Source organism: Notolabrus celidotus, chromosome 2, assembly GCF_009762535.1.
Source record: "Notolabrus celidotus isolate fNotCel1 chromosome 2, fNotCel1.pri, whole genome shotgun sequence".
Classification (NCBI taxonomy): Eukaryota; Metazoa; Chordata; class Actinopteri; order Labriformes; family Labridae; genus Notolabrus; species Notolabrus celidotus.
In genome coordinates, this window is record NC_048273.1 from 37,593,036 (window position 1) to 37,612,099 (window position 19,064).

The 19,064-nt window shown below is 41.2% G+C and overlaps 1 protein-coding gene across 1 annotated transcript in view; it reads right to left on the reverse strand.

The window, feature by feature from the left end:
* gabrb3 (gamma-aminobutyric acid type A receptor subunit beta3) overlaps window positions 1-19,064 on the reverse strand; it is a 42,917-nt gene that overhangs the window by 9,101 nt on the left and 14,752 nt on the right. Inside the window, exons 4-6 of the mRNA XM_034674666.1 lie at window positions 8,810-9,030; window positions 3,976-4,058; window positions 3,253-3,390 (exon numbers count right to left, since the gene is read on the reverse strand). Of these exons, the coding sequence (XP_034530557.1) occupies window positions 3,253-3,390; window positions 3,976-4,058; window positions 8,810-9,030 (442 nt within the window). The remainder of the gene's footprint in view (window positions 1-3,252; window positions 3,391-3,975; window positions 4,059-8,809; window positions 9,031-19,064) is intronic.

The following is a 19,064-nucleotide window of genomic DNA, read 5'->3' on the forward strand; positions in this document are numbered from 1 at the left end:
TGCAGGATGAGGACACAAGAGGATGTTTAATCCACGAGGAACAACAGGATGTCTAGCAGGTTTGAGTTGATCCCTGTAGGGATGGCTTCATGAACGGTTTGATCTTAATGGAAACAAACAATTTTGTGTAAAACTACAAATCCTTTTTATGAGATTATCTGTGAGACCAACACAACGCAGGTCAAATATAAGACAAAACAGGGTTTGATACTTCTTTTTGACAGTTAACAGAATCTGAGCAGCAATCCCTGAGTTTGATAGATGAAGCCACGGATAGAACTGCAGTTCCTTAAATGGCCACTTAACACTATCTCTAAAAGTGAGTACATCTCCATAGAGCCCCATCTGAAAATGTCAATCTTTACAGCAGAATAAAACAAGTTTACAGATTGGTACAGAACATCCTTATTGTCTCATATAAGCTACAATTGATTTACTCTTTAACAAGAGATGTCCTCCGATTACACTCATGTTTGAAGTCATTTATAGACGGCCCCTAAACACTCAAGTAGCAACCACTTTAAAGGTGACATGTCATTCAAAATTGACTTTTTAATGGTTCTCTACCTGAAATATGTTACCCTGGCATGTCTACAAACCCCCCGAGAATGAAAAGAATCCATTCTGCCCCTGTTTTGATTTCTCCACCTTTCTGTAAATGTGTGTGAAACCAGCCGTTTCAGACTTCCGTGTTTTTGTTGCGTCACAACAATATCCGGTCTGTCACGGAGTCAGAGCTCGGAGCTTGTTCAGCCCATAGACTGTATAAAATACAACTCAACCCCTCCTCTATTTTTCATTACCTGCACAAATGTGTGCTAACAAGGAGCTTAGGAGGGAGGCATGCTAGTTGTAGGCTGTCTTAATAAACACAAAGGTCGGTTTTACTCCCCATGTCTGCAGATTTGAAGATCTAGTGGATGATTTTTAATTTTCATGGAAAAGTGATAGGGCTAGTTAGCATAGCCACATAGCTACATGTTCGTAGCTGTAGCTGTAGCTGTGTACCAAGACACACATCGACACACTGCCAAATAAAACAACAAGAAACACAGAATCTGTGACCAATCCTTCAGAAAGGTCCCGCTGCCTTTCTGGCAGAGGTCGGTTTTACTCCCCACGTCTGCAGATTTGAAGATCTAGTGGATGATTTTTATTTGTCATGGATAAGTGCTAGCGCTAGTTAGCATAGCCACAGAGCTACATGTTCGTAGCTGTGTACCAAGACACACGTCGACATACTGATAAATAAAACAACAAGAAACACTAAATCTGTGACCAATGGTTCAGAAAGGTCCTGCTGCAGGCGCCTCTCCGTCGGGGTTCTTCAGGCATGCCAAAATCTGATTTCAAAGTGTTTTTTTGAGCATAAACTTTAAAGACATGTTTTGGGGGCCTCTTAGACCAATATATACATTTGATGAAAAAAGCGTGATATGTCACCTTTAAGGGGTACAGTTCAGAGGATGGGTTGTACTGATGAAAATGAAGTTGTAGCTTGCTGTCTACCTTACTAAATCTGAAAAGAGTGAAAGGTTTTGAATAAGCAATGCTCCGCTGATGGGTTATTTGTCCAAAAAGGTTAAATCTGTGAATATAGCACTGGTACCTGTGACCTTAAAGAGGATTTCACATGACTGAAATTATTTGCCATATCCTGTCAAAGTTTCTCAGGATCTTGATAAAGTTATTTGGGAAAAACCAAGCAGCAACCTCCAAGGAAGAAGGCAAATTTATGTTAATCCCAAAATGTCAAACTATTTGTTAAACTTTAATAGACTTTTGATGTTAGCAGACAACTATTTATATATAATTAGCTGATAAACAAATGTGTGTGCATGTTTGTCATGTTACTTTATACCCCTTGGTTCAGCTCAGAGGATGACTGGCTGGAGCAACTGGTATGTTGTGGTTTTTACACACCCGTCTTAAAATGAGACCGTACCTGAGACCCTGTAGTCTCTATTAAGCCTCAGTAAACATAAAGTGGCTGTGTGGCCTCGTAATAGTGTCTTCTGTAAGCTAGCTAAGTGATGAAACATGGACCTGCAGTGCTCCCTGTGTCCTAGAAGCACCTACTGAGGAGATGTTAAAAGCATTTGCAGACATTTGTTAGAGTTTATCAGCGTCATGATTTGACCCTGAATGTAATGAGCTCTAATAACGCTCTCTGTATTATCTTCTCACAGACGTTCAGATGATATCCATCATACTTGCTGTTAACTCAGCTGTGGGAATAATCTCTGTTTTGGGCCTCTGAGTTTTTGTATAATAAGAGAATAATTCATGCTGTTGGAGCTCTGCCCCATGAATAAATTATATTTCTGTAAGTACAACCCCCATGCTTTCATCAGGAGCTCAACGAACCAGAGGGCTAATTACCTCTGCATTAGTATCAGTGCTCCTGTATCAGTGAGAGAGGTCATGATACTATTCAAATCCCCTAATTAAGATCCTGTTGTTTGTGTTTGACTCTTCATAGAAAAGAAGACAACAAAAACACAATCCACTGATACTGAAACTGAAAGAAAAGACTTACAGGTCCAGAAGAACACTTTTTAATCAGTGTCTTACTAAAAGTGATAAAAACAAAGTTTCTGGACAAAAACACAGTGTTTGCTCGTTGAAACTTTTGTTGAAAAAGTGAGCTTTATTGATTATTTCAGCTAAGTAAATAAAAGTTTTAACTTCTTTATCTGTGGGTGGCCTCCCTCCTTGTTACCAGACCTGAGCCAGGTGGTAACACATAGTTCAGGATTTGGATACTTCCTTCATAAATACCCTAATGCACTTTCCTCTAAATCTTAGCTGACAGTAACATTTTCAACCTCACTTTACACGGCTGATTGTGACTTGGACATTTTTGCATTAAGGCTCATTTGCATAGAAACAGGTCAATTCAACCCAAGACACAATTATAATTGATCAATTCAATACTCAAACTGCACTGGTGAACAGCTTACACTACTGTCTGCCAAACAGATTGTGGTGCACTTAACTCTTTGTTAGTGCTTTGTTAATTAGACAATGTGGTTTTGTCTCATTTAGACCGGTTTAGCGTGCAGGAAGGCAGGAACCAGCCTACAAGCTGAACAGCAACATCTGCAGAAACTGAGGTGGTTGTGATTGCAGAATTTTCAATGCTTTGCTTTATCAATTTTTGGGTCAGGGGGTTGAATTTGAACAAAGATGAGCAAAGTAAAGCGTAAAATAGTTGTTTTTAGTAAGTGGAAAGCATTAAGGTGAGCTCACCTGTGGAGAAGACCACATTTCTGGACACCAACTTGTAGTCGACTATGGAGAACTGGGGCAGCTCGATGCGTGTCACCCCGGTCACAGCGTTGTCTCCTCCTTTCCAGTAGAACTCTATATCATCTGTCGTGTATCCATCTGCAGGGACACAAAAACACGAGGCCAGGTGAGAGTCTTGTGCGTTGTTACGCTCTGAGAAGTTCAACCATCTCATCTTGTTAAAGGGCTGAAATGAATGATGGATCTTGTTTGTGTGTGTGAGATCTGTTGGCTGATTTAGAGTCATATGAATCGCATAGACTCCACTGGATGAACTTGCTGATCTCACAAGATGTAAAAAGTGGATGCATGTGTCATTGCAGGCAGACATGCTTGCACCACATGCATTGGATCCTTAACTGTTATTACTTTTAGCCCAGAAAGCCAAAAACGTCATGTAGACTTATGAAGTTGGACTCCTCATAACTGAACTCAAATATGGAAATCACTGCTGGTTGAGGTATTTTTGCAGCTCTATCTGTAGAGGGTGCAGCAGGCAATCACACTGAGATACGACAGCTTAATAAATCGAAAGCAATTCAGCAGTCAGTGCACTTTCTGTCCAGAGGAGATGAGGAGTGTGAGAACTTTTTATGAGACTAACAGTGCTGTTCATGGGGATGAAAAAGTGCAGCTGTCTGTTGTATTTCTTTACTGCGTACAAGACTTCGGGCTCAAACTTACAACTCTCGATTTCCAGAGTGCAGTTCTGTTCGTCCAGCGGGTATCTCCTCAGATCCATCATGCAGGCGGCTGTCGTCGTGATTCTGCAGCAAAACAAAAACAGAAGAGAGGCGCATTAATCAGGTGACCTCGTTTTAAACGGTGTGGATCATTTATGGAGACGGACTGTCAAAGCACGGTGTCAGGCAGAGGAAGAAGCAACAGCAGAGTTTTAGAGCTCAGAGAGAGGATCAAACTAATTTCATTTGGAAGAAATTATTGCAGCAAAGCAACTTGGCAATACGCTGAGAGTCATCATTATCTGTTTGGAAGTTAGAGATGTCGATTACTGCTAATGGCACTTAGGGTCTTTGCAGAGCTGCAGTGTTAATGTAGAGAATTCATCAAACCCAAATAAACACATGAGATGTGTTATGTGATTAGAGCTGATGTTAGCTGGGAGAATAGCAGCCTTAATGGCTTCAACAGAACAAATAAAACACTGAAACCCTTCATTTATTTCACTGCATCTACGGTGGATTACATCTGATAGCATGAAAGCAAAGAGTAAATCAAATAGTAGCCACAACAGTGATTAGTGTGAGACATTAAAACTCGCAAATACCAGAGACATGTGATATTTATTGTGCAGATACATTCAGATGAGTCAAGCCTATTACAGTTACATCAGTTTAAAAGGGTAACAGCTCACATGTCGTCTTATATGCACCAAAAAGATATTACCGTGTTGATTTTGGCGCCCTCCTGTGGACAAAGTGATATCTGCCATTGCTTCCCTAATTTTGCCCTTTACATGTGTAGGGGAGGTTTTTTGTATTCTTTTAAAAGTCTCATGTATCACTCAGCGAATATGTTTGCTGTGGAAAAGTAAAAAATGAAAAGGCTGTTTCTTCAGTATGCTGTCAGTCGCCTGGTCTGACGCTGACCCCCTTGAAGTGAAAATTGTCAGTCCTGTTGCTGATGGTCTCGTTTGCTTTTGCAGGTCAAAAAAACGCATCACTTTTAATTTCCCTCTGTTTCACTCAGGGTCAATTCAAAACTCCACACAGGGGCTTTAAGTCAATCAGAAATAAAGCATCAGATAATTTGACTGACTCCATGGTTCATTCACAAAACTGTGACACAAAACCAAAAGCTGAATTATTTGTTCTATTTATATTTACACAGGAGTTTCATCCATAGACTGTGTAAAAAGATAAACTGAATGACAGCTCCCTGAAGCAAAGCCAAAACATTTAGGGCCTGATCTACTAAGATCCCAAATAACAATTTGCGAGTGCAAATAATCATTTTGCACGTGCTATTTCTGGGCGTGTTGCGGGTGATCTACTATGACTGCATGCTCAAATGATAACCAGTGCAAAAGTGGTGCGGACCGCCCTATTTTATGAGGATTTTGCGTGTGCGATCGGCTGTCACCATGTAGAGTTTGAGAGAGCAGAGTGGCCTTAAGCGATAAATGAAGTTTGAAGACATGGAGTTGGAGATCTTTGTGGAGGAGGGAAATAAACACATCAGTGAACTCAGCGTTAGAAACACGATTTGGGAGGCCATCTGTGAAAAGGTGAATGTTGTGAAAAAACAGAAGATCTGCCAATGAAATAAACGCATCTACTCTACTCCAAAACGCAATCAGTGTTTTGATGGAGTTTAGAGAGCGATTTGATGAGGCTTAGTCTGCCACTCTTGCTCTAGAAAAGTTAGGCGTCACTTGGATGAAGACAGTCGCCTCACTGTCCCAGGGAGCAACTTTCGGGTGAACGTTTTTAATGCCTGATATCATCATCCAGCAACTGTCCCAAAGATTCACCAGCTTAAATGGAACTGTGAACATGTTTGAGTCAATTCACCCCAACACACTGCTGCAAGCACGAGATGAGGAGTTACGCAGAGCTGCCTGGCGCAGCTCAGTGAGCGCTCATTCTCCAAGTTCAAACTAACTAAAAACCCCTTGATGAGCACGATGGGACAGAATAGACTGAGTGGACATGTCATGTTATCTATTGAGAATGACAGATCAAAGAAAATGGACATACAGCGCATCAAGTCCGCGGCTCGTCCAATCAGTGGTGAGTAGGTCGAGTACTTCATATTGATTTTTTGTTTGTATGTGAACATGTGGGCCACTGTGCGTATTTTACTAAAATTTATATCTGTTGATACAGTGACCTACTGTGCTCTCATTAGTTGAAAAAGTTACAGTGGGTGTCAGAATGATTCGGTGGCTATCCGTGGTGCTGAACTGCTTTGAATTTGTGTTGTTTTATTATTATTATTATTATTATTATTATTATTATTATTATTATTATTATTATTATTATTATTTTGTTCTCTTGGTTTGATTGACTAAAACATTTAGTAATGCTTGTAAGCCCAGCTGTTGCGGGCATGTTGTAAAGTTATGATGAGCTTTACAGTGACCGTGTGCATAACGCTGTGCCAGTTTGCGCCTGTCTTTCAAACGTGCTAAATATAGACGCAAAAATACAGCGCGCGCTATCTGCTTCAGGTTTGATAAATCACATTGTGTGTGCTAAATGATTACATTTGCATCTCCTCCTCCCAGTATTTTGCGCGTTCTGATGATCTACATGTATTCTGCATATTCATGAAGGCAAACACGCTAAATGATTTGCGAGTGCTATTTTGCTCATTTGAAAGACGCAATCCTCGGTGCTCGCGGTTAGTACGTCAGCTTTGCACGCGCTATCAAGTTTGCACGTGTTTTTATACACGCAAACCTTTAGTAGATCGGGCCCTTAGAGCTCCAGCTGCTGACTGGCTGCAGGAAAGTCATAAAGCCCGCCTCCTTCCTGTTAACAGACTACAGAGACTTCTAAACCGTTAATTAAAACGCCCTCTTTGCATTGGCTTTTAATACCTGTTGAGCGAGACATCCAACTTTTTATTTTGCTTTTATTTATTGTGGCTTTTTCTTGTACTATCTATTGTGGTTTTTTTTTTTTTTAAATATCTACTCTTTTAAATTATTTTAACTATTTGTTTTTATTGATTGTGTTTTTAAGCTTCTACAGCACTTTGGTCAACTGCCGTTGTTTTAAAATGTGCTATATAAATAAAGTTTGACTTGACTTTGACTTGACTTGACTTGACTTAACAAATGGGACATGGGTCAAATTATAGGATTAAATAAGATGCTAAATCAAATTTTCTCAGACATGGTTTCTGTTTTTTTAAGTTTGTTCTTAGGGGTGCGTACTCAGCCTAATGGTCAAGTTGCGTGCCCATGTAGGGGGCGGCCCAGGCTCGAATCCAGCCTGCAGCCTCTTACCTTTATCCATAAAGGTGTAAAAGCTGAAACAATATAACTTAAAGTTAGTTCTTATGATGCAGATTTATGTCCACATTTTTATTTTTCTGTGAATTTTAGTCCTAATTAGTTATTACAAACAAAAAGGGGTACGCCATGATTGACAGCTCCCCTGACAAGTCTGGCTCCTTTTAAAAGGTACTGCTAAGGTATTTAAAAACCCTTTAGCTGGTTCAGGTTTGATTATGAACATTATACAAATGTTTAGTCTTAAGTTGGACAAACTACCCTCTGCAGTGCTGCTCTCTGCTGTGTGAACACTGTTTAAATATCTCCTGATTCCTTATTCTATAGTGGAGCGTTGTTCCATGTTTAATGGATGGTGGCCTTATTTGAGTTTTCTCTCCTTCATCACCTCGTTGTTTTTGCAATATAGATTTTAAAAATCTAAGTTTTATACTTATAATATTCTGTTGTCCCTTTTACTTTAAGCTATGAGTCTCTTAATTGTAAAGGGTTATGTGTAATATTGTCATGCGGTCACCATCATGCAGACTTTGGGTCAATAAGGAAAAACAACAAACATTCCACTATTCGTCGACTATGGGCAAAATCTGATGATCAGATTAGACTAAGCAAATCCTTAGTCGGGCTCACCCCTAATAAACACTACAACAAGAGTCATTTAACTTATCTTTGGTTGAAGACAGCACAAGAATCTGTTCTGCCATGGACTGTGTTCTTTATTTTAACTTTTGTTATCAGTGTAAACTGTATCTGATGCACCTGAGGGATTCACACAGCTGCAAACTTAATGCTTTCACAGGCATACATTTGAGGGGAATGCTGCAAGACTAGAAAGTGGAAAGTCTTGATGAAGTTGAGTTTAATTTAATGGTTCATTTTGGTGCCTTTTAGATAAATAGTCATCATTAATTAAAAATGTTATTCGTTAGAAATATGATGCTGCTTGTTTCTGTTTTTATGGAATACCTTCTTCCAGGGTCAGCAAACTCCCTTGGTTCCACCAATAATTTGTTTTTCATTGTTTTTGTTTAGATGGGTGTGGTTTTAAAGTTCTATCTTACTTTTATGAAATGTTTTAATTTTCTGATTTGGTCTGATTGTTTTTAATACTGCTTGAAATTTACTCTGGGTTCCATGTTTGCATGAAAAGTGCTCAAAAAAGACATGTTACCAAGTGTATTTTAAGGTCAGAGTCGTTGCACTCAGGTGAATACAGGTCCCTGCCCAGCTTCGGTCTAAAAATATGAGTCCAATGTGGAAGTGCTAAAAACTGCAGTTCATCAAGGATCCGCTTGAGACTGGCTCCAGAAGTACCAGAAACCACATACACACCAATTCAAAGAAGACGATCTTTGAATGGGAAATAAACATGTTTACAGCCTGGTTCAGAAGACCAGTGTAGTCTGGATAGCTCATTTCTCGATCGGCACACACTGTACGGGGGGTGAATTTTTCATGATGTGGCGCTTCAGAAACAGATGGGTGACGTCACTGATACTACGTCCATATTTTATACAGTCTATGGTCGTTGCTCACCTGAGGCCGTAGAGAACAGTGCCGTCCGGGTGTAGCCTGATCATTCGGTTCTTCACAGTGACGCCATGAACAAAAGACTTCTTGTCGTTGAGGAAGTAGGTGTCTGGGACCCAGAGCTGGTCTGCCACTCTGTTGTCCAGGGTCAGGTTCAGAGGGATCCCTAAGTATGCCAGCCTCTTATCTCTCCAATACTGCTGGAAGTACATGGTGAGTGTGTAGTCCTGCAGAGACAAAAACAACACAATGAAGTCAGTGACATGGTCATGAGTGTTGTTGTGAAGTTATAGATTTCATTTATATTTGGTTGTTTCGTTGTCAGACTGTTATTGTGTCCTTCCTGCCTGTCACAGTCCTGAGTGAGGTTCAGATGGATGGATAGATTGGTGGATAGATTGACAGACTATAGATTTTACTACCAGTCGTTCATGCATTGACATCAAGCTGTTTTAATAATTTATTTGTATTTCATTCTCAGCTCACTCCACCAGTGGATCCATCGAACACAAAAGCTTTTCTGGTCTTTAATGGAGCTCTTTACCCGCTCACCATGCTGTGTTCTGCTGACGAATGCTCTCTTTAATAAATAAGCAGTTCTCAGGAAATAAACAAAAGCTTGGCCCATGCTGAAAAATGCCAGCATTTCAATCCTCTGGTGCAGAAACATATTCACAGTCAAGTTTTTATAATGCCAACATTTCCTTTGAACATAAGAATCAATAAAAGTGTTTATTTGTACACTCTGAACTAATCATTTCTAAAGGTCCTCACCTGGAAAACTGCTGAGCATATTTTATAAAATAAGAGCTGCAATTACTGTCGTTGATTCTGTCATTAGGAACAACACAGTTTGGTGAAGAGGGTGGCTGAAGCGTGGATTGCAAGCTTGTATTGTGTTCAGTATATATTACACTGATTTGACAGACAGTATAATATGATACGATATTGATTCCTGTGAATAATTTAGTGTGTGTGTACAAACACTAGAGGATGAATTAATTCAAGACCCTGTGTAAAAGTTGACTTAAGTCAATGAAGCAGGTTTGGATTTCATCCATTTAATGGTCTTTTTTTCTTTCCTAGCCAAAAAATAATGAGTGTCTAATTCCCACAAAGTTGGGACGCTGTGTAAAATATAAGACAACATATCAAATGTTATCCTAAAAAAATGTCTTCCCTGAGAAAGGCATCTTCTGGATGGCAGCATATGTTGCTTCTAAACCTGTAGAGTAAACTAAAGACCTTTTTAATCAGGCTTTTAACTTGGAGTAATTTCCTTTTAGCCCTGGACTGCATTTTTGTGTGTACATTTATTCTATCTTATTCTATCTTTTTTATATATATTCTATTTCATTTATTTCTCTGGTATTTATCAGATTTTATTAAATTGATTGATTGATTTTAATTGATTTTATTTTATTTTTATTTTTAAGTATTTCATATCACATTCCTCACGTTCTTTTATGAAGCACTTAGGCTGCATTATTGAATGTATGAAAGGCGCTGTATACTGTAAATAAAAATGAGTTTTTAGACTGGCTTTTAAAGCTGGGGTTGGTAATCAGATTTAGATACACTTTTTGTCACACTGGTTAAAATGATCTTTATGTCCTGATGGCAATCAATACATGATGTGTTCCTAAAAAAACTGCTATCTACAGCCGGAGTAAACCTGGGAAAACACTAACCAATCACTGTTTTTTGGCTCCCCAAATTTTAAACCAATCATGTCCCGTCCAGCCGTTCTGCACGCCTCCTGCGCGTACATTTCCCCGGCGTGCACTCCTCCGAGTCCCCGTCTCCTGCCTCTACTTCCCCTGACTCTATTTACTGCCCCTCTCGCTCGACCTCGGGCCTGTCCCCTCTGACCCGATGAGGTGCTTTGCTCAGGACTGTAGTCCGGATCAGAGTCTAAAAAGCTCTCACCAACAAGCAGAATAATTAATGACATTTAGTAAGTCCTACAGAAAATGTATATGTACTGTAGCGTCCGTCCGGACGCTGTAGTGATGACGAGCCGATTCGTGAACACGTTGAGTTTTACTAACCGGTCACTGTCGGCCGTAACCACGTCAACCAACAAAACGACAATCAATGTTTGAATGAATGAAGAACTTCTCTCCTCTCTCCCACTCGCACACTCTACACCTCTCCTGATGCCTTCACTGACCGTCAACACTGTAGGAATTAAGAGCATCTACACTGAACAGGTTTAACAAACAGTAGAGCTGTTACAGTATTATATATGTGTTATAACTTTTCTCCTGATATCGTGTCACTGGTACAACTGGATAATGCTAGCATGATAGTTGTGAGTACTAACAGCAGCCATGTTTGTTTGTGTTTTTAACTTTCACTATGAGAATGTTTTGGTGAGGACCGGTTTTGAATCAGTCACCATCATATGGTCGAGAATCAGCGGCACTCGTGCATGTGAGCGGGGGGGGCGTCGTTTTGGAGGAGCTCCGAGGGAGGAGGGGGGGGGTTAGACGGAGTCATGAGGAAATGCTACATTCAAATTCATGCTAGTTTTCCGAGACTTCCAACCCTAGCTTTAAACTGTGACTTGATAAATAGCGGGGTGGTCCCTCTCAACTTTAAAGTGAAGGATAGAGAGTCCATGATTTCCAAAAAGAGAGTCAAAATTTGCCCTCATCTGATCACAGGACAGTTTTCCAATTCACCTCAGTCCATCTTAAACGGGCTTCGAAGTCCTCAATGTTCCTGGAGCATGTTTATACATGGTGTTCTCTTTGCATGGTGCAGTTTTAACCTGTGTTTGTGGATGCAGCGAAAAACTGTGTTCACAGAGAGTGCTTTTTAGAAGTCCTTTTGAGGCCATGCAGTGATTTCTACGACAGAGTCATGTCTGTTTGAATGTAGTGCTGCTCACGCAGTCTCTCACAGAGTCCCATCTTTCCTTCTGAGAGACTCAGCCTCTCTGGAGTGTCATTTTTGCACCCAGTCATATTAATAACCTGTTGTAGATTAACTTCATTAGTTGGGAGACATTACCCCAGGTGTTTATTTATTATTATTTGTATTCAGTTTTTGCATTTCATTACATTTTCAGTGTATTGTTGTTCCCCTCCCACCTGCTCTAAAATGGGTTGCTGGCATAACATTTGAGATTAGCATACATTTTTCATAAAACAATACAATTTTTCAGTCTGAGTTGTTGGCTTTGCTCTATTTTCAATTGAATATAGAGTTAAACATATTTGCAAACCATCAAAACCTGGTTATACCAACATTTTACTCAGCATCCTAACTTTTGGGTGGGAATTGTGGTTGTGAATTTCTCTTCAATCTTCATGCAGAAAAGAGGCGGACAGTCATTTCTTGAAGTTGTCTGAGTCGCTGTAGCCCCTGCAGAAATCAATACGACACAGTATGTTTCTAGAAGAATCCCTTGCTAAGGACATGACTGTTTTACTCTTTGAATGTTTTCAGAGATGCTCATCCTCCCAGCTCTCTCTCACCCCAGTGAGCAGAAGATGCCCTCATTACGCCCCCTCATACCCAGCACAGGTGTGGGCTGAGTGAATCAGCTTTACACAACAGCTCTTATGGAGCACATCCACCAACCCTCTCACTCAACGTCTGGATCAAAATACTTTGGCCTGTTATAGCTCTGTGGATCACACCTCAGATGTTATCTGTGTGAAACTTTGCTTTCACGTCTCAGAAACTCAACTATGACACATCACCCTCACTTTTCACATGATAGAGTGTGTCCATCTGCTCCCAGTGTGACCTGCGGGGTGCCACAGGGATTTATTCCAGGCCTAGAGACAAAAACCTTTACGCAGGCACTCTGGAGGTTAAAAAAAGGTTCACTTTATTGTTGTTTTTGTTTTGGACATAATGAGTGTGAACAGTGATTTAAGAGTGGAGCATTGTCTGAATCACCAAGTATCCCAGCATGCTTTGAGCACTTCATCATAACCAAGATATTTTTCTCATGAGTCAGTTTACCGTCAAGAGGCCATGATGTTACTCTCATTTCCAGATACGTGGGAACAAACTGCGACCTGTTTGATGATGATATCAAGCTGTTTTAATATTCAGTGGCTAGGCTGGATATCTTTAATTCAATTTCAATTCAATTTCAATTCAATTTCAATTCAATTTCAATTCAATTTCAATTCAATTTCAATTCAATTCAATTCAATTCAATTCAATTTTCAATTCAATTCAATTCGCTCCTAGACAATGGAACAGCCTGCTGGAGGATCTGAGAGGCGCTGACAGAGATATTGAGACTTTTGAATGTAAACTAAAAACCTATTTATTCAGTCTGGCTTTTGTGTAGGGCTTAACAATTGTATTACTTATATTTTACTGTTATATTGATTTTAATGTTGTTTGATTATTTGATTTATTTTAACTGTTTATTTTATTTTCATTTATTTATTTATTCATTTGTTTGTAATTTATCTACTCAGTTTTATTGATATTTTTAGCCTTAATTTTATTTTCAACTCTTATCCTTACCTTTTATTTATTGATTTATTATATTATTATATTAATATATTTTAACAATCTATATTCTTAATATTAATTTGATGCTTTAACTTATTTTAATAACACACATTTTGTTGTATTGTCGGAGCCAGAGTCTGGTTCGCATTGCCGGCAGTACGTCGAATTCGTTCCCGTAGGGGGTTGGACTCTGCCAGGGCTGCCCTTTGTCACCGCCAAGTGGTGGAGGGTTTCCGGTTCGGTGGCCTTGGGGTTCCGTCTCTCTGCTCTTTGCAGATGATGTGGTCCTATTGGCTTCATTGAGCAGTGACCTCCAGCTCGCGCTGGGACGGTTTGCAGCTGAGTGTGAAGCAGCGGGGATGAGGATCAGCACCTCCAAGTCTGAGGCCATGGTGCTCAGTCGGAAAAGGGTGGCTTGCCCTCTCCGGGTCGGAAGGGAGTCTTTGCCCAAGGCGGAGGAGTTCAAGTATCTCGGGGTCTTGTTCATGAGTGAGGGGAAGAGGGAGCGCGAGATTGACAGACGGATCGGGGCGGCGTCTGCGGTGATGCGGACGCTGTACCGGTCTGTCGTGGTGAAGAGAGAGCTGAGCCAGAAGGCAAAGCTCTCAATTTACCGGTCAATCTATGTTCCGACCCTCACCTATGGTCACGAGCTGTGGGTAGTGACCGAAAGAACGAGATCGAGAATACAAGCGGCCAAAATGAGCTTTCTCCACAGAGTGTCTGGGCTCAGCCTTAGAGAGAGGGTGAGGAGCTCAGACATCCAGGAGAGGCTCAAAGTAGAGCCGCTGCTCCTCCGGAGCAAGAGGAGTCAGATGAGGTGGTTCGGGCATCTGGTTAGGATGCCTCCCGGACGTCTCCCTGGGGAGGTGTTTCAGGCATGTCCGACTGGGAGGAGGCCACGGGGAAGGCCCAGGACACGCTGGCGAGATTATATCTCTCAGCTGGCCTGGGAGCGCCTCTGTATCCTCCCAGAAGAGCTGGTGGAAGTGGCCGGGGAGAGGAGTGTCTGGGCTTCCCTGCTGAGGCTGCTGCCCCCGCGACCCGGACCCGGATAAGCGGAAGAAGATGGATGGATGGATGGATGGACATTTTGTTGTTGCTGGTGTGCATTTGTCTCTATTTTAAAATGCATTTCTGATTTTTTAACATGTCTTAAAAAAAAAATTCTGCCTCTTTCTTGTTTTCAATCGCTGTAAAGCACCTTGAGTTGCATTTTACTTCTAAGAAAGCTATATAAATAAAGCTTGATTGATTGATGATTGAATTTGAGAACTGAGCCACAGGGCATGAAAACACTGTAGATTTGCTCCTTTGTTTTGTGTTTGACAGGGCTGTGATCAAGGTCATATGATCAGCATAATTTGCATGGCCTGATGCAAAGGGATGTCATTATTTGTTGCTTCTCTGGTTTAGTGTAAAAGGGTGCGAGGGGAAACATTCCTGTGCTGTTGCTTTGAACCAAGCAGCAACCCCTGGTGTTGCAAAATGAAGCCAGTGTAAAAGTGTAAAAAAATGCAGTTCCCTGAATGTCCACTTGAGGCTGGCTCGAAAAGTCAAGGAATCACCTTTAAAGCCTGGTTTATGAACCTATCCTGACGTGCAATATATACCTGTCTGTTGAGTATCCGCATCGCTCTGCAATACTTCGCCTAACAGATGGTTGGCAAAGATTACACACGTCACCATTTTCGGTCCTGCTCTGTTGAGAGTTGGAGTTGATGCTGCTGCATCAGTGTACACAGATGATGGAGGACTACCAAAGTGATACAGGAAATATTTCAAATGCAGGTAAGGTGCCAGCCATTAGACCAACAACAGGGCTTGCAGTCGGCATTTTAAAGATGCATTGTTATATTTTTGAGAAGGTGCATGCCAGGCTTTGTGACTAGGTTTCTGCTGAGGTACAGTGCTATGCAAACCTTAAAAGCTGATTTATACTTCTGCATCTCCCCTACACAGCAGGGGCTGACGCGGACATGAGCATCACATACTTGTGCGTCGATGTGTCTGTCTCACGCAGCAATTCCAGTCCTAAACTCTTGAGGGCAGTGTGGTCTCTCTGTTAGCCGGTCGCCTGTTTCCAGCCCCGCTATGATCTCTGTTTACTTTTCTTCAGAGATTCAGAGCGTGTTATGTTAATCTACAGCTGATACATGTTGCTGTTTATCAAACAGACATGCTCATAGGAAAATAAATTTAGAGAGGAGATCTCAAAGTGTTTCATTTCTGTCTCCTAGACAACAATGAGATCTGTTTGAAAGCAAAATGAGACTATAGCTGATGTCTCCTGTTTCTCATTCTTGCCTCCAGAAAAAAGTTGTAAAAAGTCTCAGCTTAGTCTCCCTTTCAGTTCAAAAGGAGTTCTGGTCAAAATCTGAAATGATTCTCAGGTATTTCTCAAGAGTTGTGACTCCTTTTGAGCTCAGGTGGAGAAATCAGGGAGCTCTCCCAATTGTCTCAATCTAACCTCATCCATTTGTTTTTGTCAGACTCAGTTTTTGTGTCTCAAGTTGAGCTCAGATGGAGCAAAGAAAGAGCCTGAGCTCATCTTTTCATGAACATTTATAGTGCCCTGCAAAATTAAGATTTCAATGTAATTGTCCACAAACTTACAATTCTCATTAAAACATTTGAACCACTTCAAGATCAGCTATTTAGATGTGAAATGATCTCTTCTTTGACTTCACAGTATGATCCTTCCTTTACAAGTCTGTTTGGAACAAAACAACTTCACAAAGATTTAGTGGATTTGAGAGAAATTACAAAAGATAGAGATTTGATACCAGGTATGACCGACCATTTATTTAAAATATGGGCCACAAAAGGGGAACAGATTTAGCCAGATTATTACAATTAAAGTAGTGGATTCTTTTGGGCGCTGGTGGCCTAGCGGTCTAAGCGCCCCAAATACAGAGGCTACAGTCCTTGTCGCCGGTTCAATTCCCGGCCGGTCTACCATTTCCTGCATGTCTTCCCCCGCTCATTACTCCCCACATTTCCTGTCCCTCTTCAGCTGTCCTGTCAAATAAAGGCAAAAAGGCCAAAAACATATTTTAAAAAAGAGAAGAAAATGAGCCATTAATGAGATTTCTCATTTAAGTCTCAAATAAGACTCATGTCATGGTCTCAACTATTTCTCCCAGTGAATTTTAGGAGAAACTAATGAGAAACAAATGAGAACAATTTGAAACTTGAAGGAGGCTGAAGTGAGAATCTCAATTCTGTCTCCGGAGACTTAGAAGAGAAAGCTTTGAGCAGTAAAATGTTCCTCTGGGTGATTACATGAAGAATAGAGAGGAGGAGATGAAATACACGGCCAATGAGTGGGGATCCTGGAAGAGCTGGAAATACAATGCTGCCGAGCGAACCAATGTGGCTTGCGGTCCACGTCTATTCTAGGGGTAGTTACATTTTGGAGGAGTTGCATGTCAGCTACATGCATAGGCCTCTGCGTAGATACAGGAGCTTCAAAGCCCTTCGATGGCTATGCCGTCGATTGGACGACAGAAGTATAAATGAGGCTTAAAGCTGGGGTTGGTAGTCTCGGAAAACTAGCATGAATTTGAATGTAGCATTTCCTCAGGACTCCGTCTAACCCCTCCCCTCCTCCCTCGGAGCTCCTCCAAAACGACGCCCCCCCCCCCCCTGCTCACATGCACGAGCGCCGCTGACTTGTGACCATATGATGGTGACTGATTCAAAACCGGTCCTCACCAAAACATTCTCATAGTGAAAGTTAAAAACACAAACAAACATGGCTGCTGTTAGTACTCACAACTGTCATGCTAGCATTATCCAGTTGTACTGGTGACACGATATCAGGAGAAAAGTTATAACACATAAATAATACTGTAACAGCTCTACTGTTTGTTAAACGTGTTCAGTGTAGATGTTCTTAATTCCTACAGTGTTGACAGTCAGTGAAGGCATCAGGAGAGGTGTAGAGTGTGCGAGCGAGAGAGAGAGGAGAGACAAGAGGAGAAGTTCTTCATTCATTCAAACATTGATTGTTGCTTTGTTGGTTGGTGTGATCACGGCTGACTGTGACCGGTTATTAAAACTCAACATCTACATTTTCTGTAGGACTTACTAAATGTCATTCATTCCTCTGCTTGTCAGAGCCCCGTGGTGAGAGTAGTCAGGACTACAGTCCTGAGCAAAGCACCTCATCGGGTCAGAGGGGACAGGCCCGAGGTCGAGCGAGAGGGGCAGTCAGTAGAGTCAGGGGAAGCAGAGGCAGGAGACGGGGATGAGAAGTGCATGCCGGGGAAATGTACGCGCAAATGGCGGCAGAACGGCAGGACAGGATTTGAATGGTTTAAAATTTTGGCACCCAAAAAACGATGATTGGTTGGTGTTTTCCCAGGTTTACTCCGGCTGTAGATAGTGTCTTTTTTCACTCTTTTTTGGGAACACATTATGTATTGATTACCATCAGGACATAAAGATCATTTTAACCAGTATAACAAAAAGTGTATCTAAATCTGATTACCAACCCCAGCTTTAAGTGTATGCTGGAGTGCAGATTTGACAAAAGTATGAATTAGGGTTAACACCCATGTTAAAGTGCCTGTTTTTGCAGTAAATGTAAATGTTTACAACCTGTTCAAGAGACAGATTTGGTCTGAATAGCTCATTTCCTAATTGATACACCCTTATGTGGTGGCCTTTTTTCATTGCTCATCCATTTTGAAGACATCAGCACTAAGAGCTATGCATATATTTGCAGAATTATGGGCACGGTTGAGTTGACTGACAGGCGGGTGTGATGAAGCTGCCTCATCTCCACCTCTTTGCCTGTGTCCAGGTTACCCGAAAGTCAGGTTGAGTCAGTTCCAATATGGCAACTATTATCATTTGGCTTCAAAACCCTTCTTAATAAAGCAACTAAAACTGCGTCCATGTTTAACACAGGCTTTGGTCTGAACACTCCTCCTCCTTATAAATAAAGCAGCAAACTTAAAGTAAGTTTTCTTTGTGCAGCACTTTATCCTTTGTAGGTCAAGTCAAAGAAGTACACTTTAAAACGACTGTGATACCTGTAGGTACCTCTTAATCTGATTTGTGTTTTGCGCCTTGAACAGGGGGAGTTGTTTGTTGTCAGATATTTAGACCACAAGAGACAGAAAGAGGTTTGTTCTTGGCTCCGGTGACTAAATGAGCCCCAGTGGGAGGAAGAGTCTGTCGTGTCGTCTTCAGCTCGGCGAGTGTACGGCCTCATACTCTGACATGGTTACTGTGTGCCAGTCAAACATCATCTACGTCAACTTAACGCCACGCTATCTGCTGGGAATACAGGAATAGCTCTCAGAGATGCTTGTCCCATGAAAGAGGAGGGCTTTTCATCACTTCAGAGACAGCTTACTGATCCCAGGAGAGTTACAACTGTATATGTTTCACAAACCAAGCGTTCACTAGTTTCATTCTCCTCCCACACAACATTTCATAAAGCCTTCATTAAATGATTTCATTCCTTCATCACCTTCAAACAGGAAACTTGTAAGTGTTATGAAAGCAAAGTCTCGTGTGAGCTATTTTTGTGGAGTGGAGGGATTTGGGCTCCAAACAAAAAAGAAGTTTGGTTTTTTTCAGATCATTGAAATCATGAGTTATTTTCTCCAGAGCCCTAACTGTCTCTGTGACGCACACCACATCTCAGATGACATTAAAGAAAACTCATCTTTTAGTTCATTCTTATAGGTTTGAGATGTGGACAAAAATAACACACAACCTTTGTGCACAGATGCCTCCTGCAATAATCAGGTCGCAT